Source organism: Eschrichtius robustus, chromosome 2, assembly GCF_028021215.1.
Source record: "Eschrichtius robustus isolate mEscRob2 chromosome 2, mEscRob2.pri, whole genome shotgun sequence".
Lineage (NCBI taxonomy): Eukaryota > Metazoa > Chordata > Mammalia > Artiodactyla > Eschrichtiidae > Eschrichtius > Eschrichtius robustus.
In genome coordinates this window covers 169,948,455-169,961,248 of record NC_090825.1, presented here as the reverse complement: position 1 = coordinate 169,961,248, position 12,794 = coordinate 169,948,455, and the positions used below count along the sequence as shown (strand labels likewise).

Sequence of the window (12,794 nt, the reverse complement as noted above, 5' to 3'; positions counted from 1 at the left end):
GCCTTGCTAGTCCCAGACCAAACGACCCAAATATTCCTTTGCAATAGAGTGGATAAAGTTGTGGCCTAGCCACATAATGGAATTCTCTGCACCAACGAGAGGCAACCAAAAACAGCCACACCCATCAGCCACATAATACTGCACAAAAGGAAGCAAGACACTGACAAAACCAGTCTATACAGCATGATTCTGCTGATGAACGTTCAGACGGGTAAAACTAAGCTATATGGATTACGGAGGATCCTTGAATGCTTTAAAAAGGCAAAGACCTCGAAAACATTATGATAAGCGAAAGAAGCCAGACATAAAATAAAAGGTCACATATTACATATTTCCATTTATATGAAATATCCAGAACAGGCAAATCTCCAGTGACAGAAAGTAGATTAGTGGTTGCCAGCGGCCGGGAAGAAGGGGATGGAGCGTGGCTGCTAATGGGTCCGGGGTCTTCTTGGGGGGGTGATGGAAATGTTTCGGAACTAGAGGGGGGTGATGGTTATACAACATGGTGAATGTACTAAAGGCCACTGAATTGTGCAGTATTTTAAGTTAACCATTCTGGTTAATTTTATGTTATGTGAATTCCACCTCAATTTGTTCAATGCAAATGGTTAAAGGAAATGGTTAGCATAAAATTCAAGGTGATGGCTATGTCTAGGGGTCCCTGGAGGCTTTCAGGCTGCTGACGTGTCTTATTTCTCGACATAGGTGGTGGTTTCGTGGGCATTTGCTTTGTAATCATGTGTTTCATGAATTCTTTGTGCTCATCAGCTCTTAATAAGTTAAAAAAGAGAAGGGATGAGAGGGGTCTGAGACCCTCACGCTGATTCTATTTGAGGGTGGGACGTGGATTGGGTTCCTGCAAGGTTCAGACCCAGGGCACGTTTGCAAGGAGCCTGGACATAAGACCGGGTCCTCTGTTCTAGGTCATCATCGGGAGCATCTTTGAGGTCATCTGGGCCGTCATAAAACCCGGCACATCCTTTGGAATCAGTGTGTTACGAGCCCTCAGGTTATTGCGTATTTTCAAAGTCACAAAGTAAGTCTTTGGGGTTGCCTGGCATCCCGATGGGAATGGGGACGGGGGCCAGGGTGGGGCCACCTCCACCATGTTGGGAAGGTGGGCTTAGCTGCTGCCACCCTGGCCCAGCCTGACCCCCACCCCCCACCCCTGGCCTCTGTTGGCAGGTACTGGGCATCTCTCAGGAACCTGGTCGTGTCTCTTCTCAACTCCATGAAATCCATCATCAGCCTGTTGTTCCTCCTTTTCCTGTTCATCGTCGTCTTTGCCCTTCTGGGAATGCAGCTCTTTGGTGGCCAGTAAGTGCTCGGCAGATCCTCTGACTTCTGCTTCCCTGGGGCCCAGCCCGGGGCCTCCCACCCCCAGGCACCTCGCTCAGTGCCTCCAGAGACCCAGGCCCACCTGCATCACACAGTCTGCCCTCCTCGTGGCCTGGATGCCCAGTGCACTCACCCAGATGGGTGGGGCCCGGGGTACCACGCAGGGTGTCCTTTTAGGGGACGGAGATACTGCCCTGGAAACAAGATACTGAGCCAAGCCCTCAGAACACCTGAGGTGGGACCCACGTGAAATGTCTGTGTCCTCTCTGCAGGTTTAATTTCGATGAAGGGACTCCTCCTACCAACTTCGACACCTTTCCAGCAGCAATAATGACGGTATTTCAGGTACAACCTTCACCCAGCCCCATGAATGCAGGGCCATACAGGGAAGCACCAGAGTTCGTCAGGAGGCAGAGGGAGCGGGGAACGTGGGCAGGAGCCTTTATTGTGGTTTCCACAGGAAGAAATGGGCAAGGCACATTAAGCAGGCTTAGGATTGGCTAGTTTAAATAATTTCAGCAGGCCCTGGAGCTGTCCTGAGTTGTCTGGTACCTGACCCTGGGCTGATTCTGGCAGGAGAAGGTTGGCCCTGATTGTAAGAGCCCAATAGTGGAGATGGTTGGGAGTGTGGGCTCTGGATTGGTTGGTTTGCATTTGAAAAGCACATTCACAGGCAAGTTGGTTACTATCTCTAAGAATTAGCTAGTCTTGACTCCCTCCAGGGTCAACAAGGCCTCCCACATGTGTCAAAGCATCAGAATATAGAAAATAATAAACATGGATAATACACCATCCTCCCCCAGATTGGAAGACACCCCAGTCCCATATTCCAAGGCAAACAGATTGACCCTGGGTGGTCTCCCCAAACCAACCTCTGTACCCAGGTAGGCACATGCCCTGAGGTTTGGAACTGGCCTAGCTGGGACTTCCAGAGCCTTTCCCTGTGGGTTCTGTCTCTTTAGGGGACAGAGAGTTTATGGAAAATGTGACTTCACTCCTCTCTTCTCCTGGGGGAGAGGTAATTTCTAAATGAGACCCCTAGACAGGGGCTTGGAAAGGGAAACCATCCATGAAGTTCTGAGCCCTCACATAAATGATTATTAATATTAGTAATCGCCATCCATATATCTTCAGCACAAGGGTTCTTGCCCAAGAGGGAGTCTGTCCCCCAAGGTCACCTAGAAGTATCTGAAAACATTTTGGGTTGTCACAACTGGGGGTGTGGGGGGATGTTACTGGCATCTAATGGGTAGAGGCCAAGGATGCCGGTCAACACCCTACATTGCACAGGACGGGAGGAAGTCCCAAATGTCAGTAGTACCAAGGCTAAAAAACCCTGCATTAACAGATTAATGTTTTGGGAGTTCTTTCACATTTACTTTAGCCTCATGGAAATAAAACAAAGGAGGGAAGTTGGATATTTTTTAACAACTGTGTGGATGCTACGTACATATCCCTTTAGCCCTTCCCATACGCATCTGCACAACTTCTATTTGCCAGCACCTGTGTCCCTTTACCTGAGGCTTCCTCTGGTCACCAGTACCACCACCATCACCACCCCCAGACACAGCAGTCCAGAAGTACCAGTGAATATACGGCAAGAGAAATTTATTTCTCACAGTTCTGGAGGCTGTGGAGGTCCACAATCAGGGTGCATGCAGGGTTGGTTCCTGGTGAGGACTCTCTTCCTGGCTTGCAGACGGCAGCCTTCTCACTTCTCTCTCACGTGGCAGGGAGAGAGAGAGAGAGAGACCAAGTTCTCTGGTGTCTTTTCTTATAAAGGCACTAATCCCCTCATGAGGGCCCCGCTGTCATGTCTTCATCTAATCCTAATTCCCTCCCATCTCCAAATACCATCACACAAGGGTTTAGAGCTTCAACATACGAATTTAGGGAGTACAACTCAGCCTATAGCAAAATCCCCTTATCACATCAGGGAAGATGGAGTTACAGAAAGATTGTGACTCCTGCAGGGTCACTTTTTCCTAGAACAGGCTGAGAGCCCCTCAATGCAGGGACAGCCCTTTCCTCTTGCAAACAGATGAGACCCTCCCCACCCAGAGACAAGGGCCGAGGAGGGGCCCACACGGCAGGTTCCGGCTCCACAGCTGCATCTCCGAGGGGCCCAAGGTTGAGAGGGGGGTTGGCTGTGTGTTTCTCCCTCCCCTTTCAGATCCTGACGGGCGAAGACTGGAATGAGGTCATGTACGACGGCATCAAGTCTCAGGGGGGTGTGCAGGGCGGCATGGTGTTCTCCATCTACTTCATCGTGCTGACGCTCTTTGGGAACTGTATCCTCTGTGTGGGGAAATGGGGACGTGCCCGGGCCTCAGGGAGAGCAGATTGGGGGGCACAAGGTGGGGGATTCAGGAGTCCCAGATATCAACGTCCAAGTGGCGATGCTTTCCCTGACTCCCACGTTTGCAGACACCCTCCTGAACGTGTTCTTGGCCATCGCAGTGGATAATTTGGCCAACGCCCAGGAGCTCACCAAGGTGGAGTTGGTGGGAGAATGTTGCTGTGGCAAAGTTACCACCTGCTCATGGCAGATCAGGACCGTGCCAGGTGGGGGTAGGGGCTAGGGTCAGAGCTTTTGCCCTGGATGCACTGTACCAGGGAGAAAGTGCCTCCTCCCCCACCCCCAAAATAGACTGTCCATAATCAAGTGGATTCTACAGCAATAGAGGGGGGCTAAGGCAGCAGGGTTTCTACAGGAAACAGATGGCAAACTCCACCAGAGTGCCCATTTATAAGGAGTGGGCAGTGTCAAGGGACTTCCAAGGAATGCGGCAGCCTCTAGGATAGCAGGCACTGTCACCACCCTAAACCCGAAAGGACGGGACAGATGGAGAATAACCCAGACAAGGTCCTGAGGCTCAGTGTGTGTGTCCCTGTGAGCTTGGGAGCTGGCTGGATTTCATCACTGAGTGGTAGCAGTAAAGAATTATATGCGCTCATGGTTCCAGGCATTGCTGTTTTCTCCCTTTTGCAGAAGGGGGAACTGAGGCTCAGAAAGGCAAAATCACTGGCCCCAGATGGGATGATAATATCCACTACTATTTAGAGCATCATGCTATACATGTCAGGTGCACAGCACTGTTCTTGACACACAGGAAGTGCTCAATAAAGGGAGCCTTTGTAAGTCACTTGGCATGAGCAGTCACCTGGACCTAGAGCTCACATTTTACAGAGCTGGTAAAGGGAAGGCTAGGATTCGAACCCAGACTTGGCAAGTTCCAGAACCTAAGTTGTCTACCCACACACCCTGCCAGCTTTCATTTGAGCCCCAGCTGAGCAGGTAATGATAAAAATAAAAATAACAACAACCAAGGAAAATGTGATTGCCCCTCTTGTATGCCAGACACCAGAAAGCATAAGAGGTAGGGAGTTACTGTTATGCTCATTTCACAGATGGGAAAACTGGGGCCTGGAGAGGTTGTGACCTCACCACATATCTAAGAACTGAAAGAGCAGAGGTGTGACCCCCCAAAGAACAGAAAAGAGAGAAGAGTACAGGAAATGAGATCAGAAGGGAATTGGGGGGATGGGTGGTGAGAACCATCCATGTGAGGAGAAGTCCAGTTTTCATTCATGGTCAGTGATATTGGATTATCTGGACAAAACCTGGTTCCAGATGCCCCGTAGGGCAGCCTTGGAGTCCCTGGGACTCAGGTCCACCGCAGCTAGTCATAGAGGAGGCAATATTGCTTTCAGCAACACAGCTCACACCCCTGGGATAGCCCACAAGCAGAGCGGCTGGGAACGGTTGTACAGGTTGTGCACTGCACGAAGGAAGCTGGGCACCTTTTTGCAATTTGAGGGGAGGGTGTCAGGAACAAAGGCATCTTAGGAGCTAGCGGTCGTCTGACCTAAGCCTCTCGCCAGCAGCCTCATCACATTAAAAAAACGTGTGCAGAATCATTCAGCCTAGGATGTTCAGGCCTGGGACCTGCCTCAGCTTCACAGCCCCATCCCCAGTGCCTCGAGGTGTTCAGGCCATGTTCAGGGAACTGAACTGAACTGAGCAGACTTTGCCAACCCTCCATCTGCCAGCCTTGGCAGGAGGGAGAGAGACTTTCCTGGGCCCAGCTCTGACTGGGGGAAACGGAAGTCTCCACCACCCCAAGCACACAGCCACAGTCCTGGCCACCATGGAGCTGGCTGGCGTCAGTGCTTCAGGGGCTGTTCCAGCCATGATCTCATCCAGGTTCCAAGACCTCATCCTCAAGGGCCATCATGGGGGAGGAGATACCTCAGGAGGGTGGGAGAAGGGGAAGGAGAAAGCTCATCTCCTGTGATGTGTCTTCCAGACCCTCATTCTTTCCTTCATTTATGCCACAAGCATTTCTCAGGCATTTAATATGTGGCAGGGACCCCACTAAGCCCCTTATGTGGTTGGGTTTTTTTTAAATTTTTTTATTGAAGTATAGTTGATTTATAATGTTGTATTCGTTTCTGGTGTACAGCAAAGTGATTCAGTTATACATATATATAATTCTTTTTCATATTTTTTCCATTATAATTTATTACTAGATATTGACTATAGTTCCCTGTGCTATACAGTGGGACCTTATTGTTTATCTATTTTATATATAGTAGTAATAGGTTTTCATCTCAGTTAACCCTCACAGAAAACCTAGGAGGCAAATTCTCTGAACCCCATTTTACAGATTTTGGCATTCATTGAAAAGCATTTGGGAATTCCCTGGTGGTCCAGTGGTTAGGACTCGGCACTCCCGCTGCCAGGGCCCTGGGTTCGGTCCCTGGTCACGGAACTAAGATCCCACAAGCCACAGCGTGGCCAAAAATAAATTAATCAATTAAAATTGAAATTAAAAAGGAAAAGCCTTTATTGAGCATCTACTGTGAACGGGGTCTAGGAGCCAGGGACATGGCAGGGAACAAAACAGACAAATCCCTGCCCTCGTTGATATTCTAGGGGGAGAGATAGATGAGAAGGAAACTTGTCAGATGGTGATAAGTGCTAAAGAGAAAAACGAAGTGGGGAAAATCGAGGAGAGTTGAAATTTTAGATGAAGATTGTGAGGCACAGAGAAGTTAAGAGACTCATCCAAGGTAAGCAGAAAGTAAAGGAGCTGAGATTTGAATCCAGATGGGTCCAGAACTTGTGCTTCTAACCACATGCAACATTGGTTAAACTTGAGCGTGTTTCAGACTCAACTGGGAGCGTATTGAAAATGCAGATTCCAGGGCCCAGCCCAGGTTCTTCAGGAGACCTGGGAATCTGCATTTGCAGTGTTTCTTAGGCAGGTGGTCCAGGGACTCAGCTCTGAGAAATACTGGGTGTGATGCCAGGAGGAGGGGAGGCCTTGGGAGAGCAGGGTGGCCAGCCGGGTCCCACCCCTGTGTTGTCACTGACAGAGAGTGTCCTGATCTGACCATTTCTGAGGTGGTAAGGTTGCTTCTTGCCCCAGACAGCTCAGCACAGTGGGAGAGGTGCCCTGCCACCGCATGACCTTTTTTATTGGCGGGTTCATCTCTGGCCATTTCTTTCTTGTTGCTTTTTCTTTGCTTTTTCTTTGTTGGCTTTTCTGTTTTACGAATGAGGCCCTGCATGAAGGCTGAAGAAGGACTTAAAGCCCCAAAACGTCTTTTTCTGTGTGTATTTTTAAAACATCTTCCCCCATCCTCCTCCTCTCTGAACCTAACTGGCTGAGAATATAAGTTCCTCTCCTGATTCCCCTTCTGGAGGCTGTTGGCAGTGCATGGGATGGGCTGTGGGATGCCAGATTTTTCTGCACGTGGGGGCTTGTCAGTGTTCTTTAAAAGTCTTGGTTCAGAGAGCTTAAATGGCCCAGGAAGTAGAGTGAGAGGAAAATCTTTGCATTAATTTCCAGCTCATTGAGACAGGGTACAGAAAAATTTCCATTGTGGGAAGGGAAGGGAGTCTTTCTCCTTTTCTTCTGACTGTGTGTTAAAATAGGGTTAATAATGAGCTAGATATTGAGCCTGTACATAAAGGGGATAGCAGTATACTCAACTGACGGGCGTCCTTTCCAGTCACTGGGCCTCGGCTCTGTTTGGCTGACACCCAGGCCACACCTGTTTGTAAATATCTGAAATGTTGCCCCTGGTTAACAGTAGGGTCAGAGGTGAGGCCCCAAGGCCCAGTTCATGTTTTGTGAACAGGGATCACATGTGACTTTTAGGATGAACAAGAAGAAGAAGAGGCAGCCAACCAGAAACTCGCCCTCCAGAAAGCCAAGGAGGTGGCAGAAGTGAGCCCTCTGTCTGCAGCCAACATGTCCATAGCTGTGTAAGTGCCCCCAACTCTGGTATGCTCTCCGGGCTCCTCACGCTCTGCACCCTCCCAGTCAAGGATTTGGGGGGCAGGGAGCAGTCCCTGACTGGGTTGAGCTTTAGGAAGAGGTGCTTCTGCCCTCCCACCCACTTTCACTCAAGAAATAATTAATAAGCAGGTACTATGTGCCAGGCACTGTTCTAGCTGCTGGGAATACAGCGTTAACAAGAGGTTGAGGTTTATAGGGAGGGCTAGGGGTGGTGAGAGTTATGATTTTAAGTAAAGTTGTCAGGGAAGGTCTCACTGAGAAGGTGACAAAGCCTGAAGAAGGTGAGGGAGGAGCTCTGTGGGGGTCTGAGTGAAGAGCATCGCAGGCAATGGGAACAGCATGTACGAAGGCCCTAAGGCAGGAACATGCCTGGTGTGTTTAGGGAACACGAAGGAGGCCAGTGTGACTGAAGTAGAGTGAGTGAGGGGGGCGAGTGGGGGGAGGTGAGGGCAGAGAGGTGATGAGCAGATCAGGCAGGGCCTTGTGGGCTGTAGGGAGGACTTAGAATTTTGCTCTGAGCCAGGTGGGAGACATGGAGGGTTCTTGAGCTGAGGAGGGATAGGGAGGGACTCAGGTGCTCACAGGTACCCTTTGGATGCTATCAGGGGAGCAAGGGCAGGAGCCAGGAGACCAGGTTGGAGAAGACTGCATTGTTCCCTGCAAAAGAGATAGTGGGGGCTGGATCAGGGTGGTGACTGAACAGGTCATGGATGTAGCTGAATTCTAGACAGATCATGAAGGCAGAGTGGACAGAATTTGCTGGTGGATCAGAGGTGTTAAGGTGGTAAGAGTTAAGGTGTCTTGATTAAAGATTCATTAACACAGATATTCTGAATTGCACCTTTGTTGGGTAGTCCTGGGATTTTGCGTACTGTGGGGCGGTGCATAATGGGACAATGGGGAGGGGGCTTTCTTTCTCAAAGTGCAAGGAGATGGCTGTGGAAGGGGAGCCCAGGAAAGTACATGCTCAGGCAGGCAAGCCTATAGAAGTTGATGGTCTGTATAAAACTATCAATACACATAGAACCCCTGGAAAAATCTGTGTGCTCCAGGCAGGGCTTCAGCCCAGCCAGCACTCCCAGCCATGACCCCACTGGTGTTTTGCACCAGTGGATAGATAGGTACTGTCCCAAGACTCCCAAGCGCCCATGTCAGGGCTTCCAGAACCTGCCCCAGGTCAGTGTCCATTATGATTGGCTGTCTCAGAGGTTAAAATATTTTGAACATCAGGACAGCCCCCAGAGGCCATGTGCTAAAATTTGAAGAGGAATAGAGAGGTCAGTGGGGACATACGCCTGGGCTGAGACCCCCATTAGACCGAAATGCCCAACCAGGCCAGGATACCTTACTGGAACAAGATGCCCATCTGGGCCAAGACGCCTGTAAGGACGAGACATCTGGCCAGGTTGAGTTTTCCACACAGGTTGAAACACCTAGTTAGGCAGGGATACCCAGCCAGGCCATGATACCCACCTTGACAGAGATGCCCACTTTGGTCAAGATGCCCATCTGGGCCAAGGTACCCACCTGGGCGGAAATGCCCACCTGGGGCAAGACACCCACCAGGGTGGAGATGCCCACCTGGGCTGAGACGCCTGTTAGCCCGAGAGGTCCATGCAGGCCACAATGCCCAGCAGTGCCCTAACCCCTGCGCCCTTCCGTTGCAGGAAGGAACAACAGAAGAACCAGAAGCCCGCCAAGTCCGTGTGGGAGCAGCGGACAAGCGAGATGCGGAAGCAGAACCTGCTGGCCAGCCGGGAGGCGCTGTACAACGAGATGGACCCGGACGAGCGCTGGAAGGCCTCCTACGCCCGGCACCTGCGGCCCGACATGAAGACCCACCTGGACCGGCCGCTGGTGGTCGATCCCCAGGAGAACCGCAACAACAACACCAATAAGAGCCGGGCGGCCGAGCCCACGGTGGACCAGCGCCTCGGGCAGCAGCGAGCCGAGGACTTCCTGAGAAAACAGGCCCGCTACCACGACCGGGCCCGGGACCCCTGCGGCTCCGTGGGCCCGGACACCCGGAGGCCCTGGGCGGGCAGCCAGGAGGCCGAGCTGAGCCGGGAGGGGCCTTACGGCCGCGAGTCGGACCACCACGCCCGGGAGGGCGGCCTGGAGCAGCCGGGGTTCTGGGAGGGCGAGGCGGAGCGGGGCAAAGTCTGCGACCCGCACCGGAGGCACGCCCACCGGCAGGGGTGCAGCCGGGAAAGCCGCAGCGGGTCCCCGCGCACGGGGGCCGACGGGGAGCCCCGCAGGCACCGGGCGCACCGCAGGCCGGGCGACGAGGGCCCAGAGGACAAGGCCGATCGGAGGTCCCGGCACCGCGAGGGCAGCCGGCCGGCGCGGGGCGGCGAAGGCGAGGGCCCAGACGGCGGCGAGCGGAGGAGGCGGCACCGGCTTGGCCCTCCGCCCGCCTACGACGGGGACGCACGCAGGGAGGACAAGGAGCGCAGGCACCGGAGGAGGAAGTAAGTGGAAGCGATGACCATAGTAGAAATGATAAGATGAGGCAAAGTGGCACCTGCTGGATACCTGGTACTCTCCTGAGCCACTCATTTCAGCTTCTTGACAGCCCCCTCGTCATGGCCCCGTTTCACAGATGGGGAAACTGAGAGCTGACTTGCCCAAGGTAACACATCTAATAAGTGGCCTTGAACCCAGGTCATCTGGTGCCAGAAGCTGCAAACTATCAAGCCCTTGGACGTCTCAGGGAAACTCTACGAGAACTTTCCCCCAGAATTATACAGCTCTTCCATGTGCTTGCTGTGTGGCCTTCGGCAGGGACTTCATGTCTCTGGGCCTCAGTTTTCACAATCTGTAAAATGGAGATAGTGGGGTCTAATTTGGTCATTGCTCGAATTAAATGATGTAATATATGCAAAGGGCCTGAAAGAGCAGCTGACACATAATAAGTGCTTGGGAAATTTAGACCCTTTTTAGCTGTTATTGAGTCAATCATTTTTCACCTGATGCTATTCCTGGGGGGTTGGAAAAACCACTCTGGGCCCTCAGAATTGAATGAAGAGCAGGGTTCAAGGCTTTTGGCGGCATCTCCAGGCCAACACCTCACCCAGTCAGAAACGACACCCTGTTTTTCATAACAATATTTTGTAACACTCCTTAGAAAATCCTACGGTGATTGTACATTTAGGAGCCCAAACAACTTACATGTGTTCTTTCATTAATTAACGTCCTCTTAGTCTTCTTTTTTTTTTTTTAATTTTTATTGGAGTATAGTTGATCTCTTATTCTTCTTTTATTATATATCACCCGCCACTAGGGCGTCCTTTTGATTTTTTTTTCTTTTTTTAAAAAAACCCTCTTGTAAGTTCTTTGTGTTTTTTTTTTTCGGCATTGGGTATTCTTTTTTTTTCTTCCACTTTTATTGAGGTATAATTGACGGGCAGCACAGTATAAGTGTAAGGTGTACAACATAATGATTTCATTTACATACATCAGCACCATATTAATTTTTAATGATGTGTTTAAATGCTTCTGTTACATGCCATATGCACTAAGCTAGCACTTCTCAAAATTGAATGGGGGGGTGCACGAATCCCCAGGGATCTTGTGAAAATACAGATTCTAATTCAGTAGGTCTCAGGTGCAGCCTGAGGTTCTGCATTTCTAAGGAGCCAGTGCTGGTCCAGGGACCACACTTTGAGTAATGAGACCCTAGAAGACAGAGTGAAGCAATTCTGATGCAGACACCTGTACACAAAATCACCATGAATGAGACAGGTACAAATGCCAGCTGACTCAGGATGCAGGCTACTCGAATAACATGAGGGAGTTACCGTCAGTGTTGAGATGTTCCAAAATGGTGAAGTTCCGCACGAAATAGAGTCTACTCTTCCTTTAATTTGTCCAGTACTTGCATTCTGGGAAGATGTGATGTATATTTAAAACATGCAAAAAATACTTTATGCTGATACATAAAGCAGAGTTAGGTTGAAACAAAAGACTCAGATCATTACAAGCAGAGTTTTCACCTGTGTGAGGGACATTAGAGAGTCATGAAGGAGAAAGGATAATTCTTCCTCGGTGGGACTGCCCTGCACGTGGTTAAGATACTTATATACCTGCCTCCCATTTCCTAAATGCCCACAATGCCCCCCATTACTATGGCATTAGGTCTCCACATAGCTCCGCAACAGCCCCCTGAAAACCACTGTTTCTGAGAAGGGAATAGTGTTCTAGGCTAAGAACAGCATGTGTAAAGGCCCTAAGGTAGAACAGCAGGAGGCCAGTTTGCCATTTGGAGGGTGAGGAGAGAGTGGCAGACAAAGAAGTTGCAGGGAGTGTAATAGGTCAGCAGAGCCTTGAGTCCTCCCAGGGAAATGGGAGGCCACTGAAGGGATTTTACGTGGAATAGAGTGTTTAGCACAGGACTCCATAATTAAGAACCAGTGGATCAATGGTGCTATTTTTTTTTTTTTTTGGCCATGCCACGTGGCATGCTGGATCTTAGTTCCCCGACCAGGGATCCAACCCCTCTCAGTGGAAGTGAGGAATCCTAACCACTGGACCACCAGGCAAGTCTCCTGGTGCTATTATTTTAATACTACTAATATTACTGTTATCATCCTTGTATTATATCTACTCCTATCGTTGAAGGAGGAAGGATGACAGGGACAGAAGGGCAGCACAGCCTGGTTGTGAAGGGCAAGGCTTCTGGAGCCAGAGGTCACACTGCTGCCCCATTACTTCCCAGCTGTGTGACTTGCCGCCTGTCACTTCCTCTCTCTGGGCCTCCGTTTCCCCACCTGTAAAGTGGGAATAAGAATGCTACCTACCTCCTAGGGTAGGTGTAAGGTTCAAATGAGTTAATACATGCAAAATGCTTTAAATGGTGCCTGCCTTATAATAAGTATGCAGTAAGTATTAGCTATTATTAGTATGAATATTATTATTATTCAGTACTCAGTAAATGTTAACTATTTTTCACAGTAGCAGTAGTAATAAGCATTCGATAAGTTTTAGCTATTACTGTTATTATTATCATTATTACTATTAAGACACTTGCATCATAGACTAAAAAACAAAACTTTAGATGCGTAGCCTTTTGTTTGTCCACTCAAACTCCTTCTTTCTACAGATGGGGAAACTGAGGCCCAGAGAGGGAAAGGGATTTCCCCA

General features: G+C 50.1%; 1 protein-coding gene across 3 annotated transcripts in view; it reads left to right on the top strand.

Moving 5' to 3' along the window:
• Positions 1-12,794, top strand: part of CACNA1A (calcium voltage-gated channel subunit alpha1 A) — a 234,429-nt gene that overhangs the window by 146,774 nt on the left and 74,861 nt on the right. For 2 of the 3 annotated variants that reach the window (XM_068534814.1, XM_068534815.1), the window contains exons 13-19: positions 927-1,039; positions 1,189-1,320; positions 1,614-1,686; positions 3,515-3,632; positions 3,769-3,836; positions 7,512-7,618; positions 9,320-10,123. In XM_068534814.1, coding sequence (XP_068390915.1) covers positions 927-1,039; positions 1,189-1,320; positions 1,614-1,686; positions 3,515-3,632; positions 3,769-3,836; positions 7,512-7,618; positions 9,320-10,123 — 1,415 coding nt within the window. Of the gene's footprint in view, positions 1-926; positions 1,040-1,188; positions 1,321-1,613; positions 1,687-3,514; positions 3,633-3,768; positions 3,846-7,511; positions 7,619-9,319; positions 10,124-12,794 lie in introns of all 3 variants that reach the window. The other variant, XM_068534816.1, reaches the window with a different exon arrangement.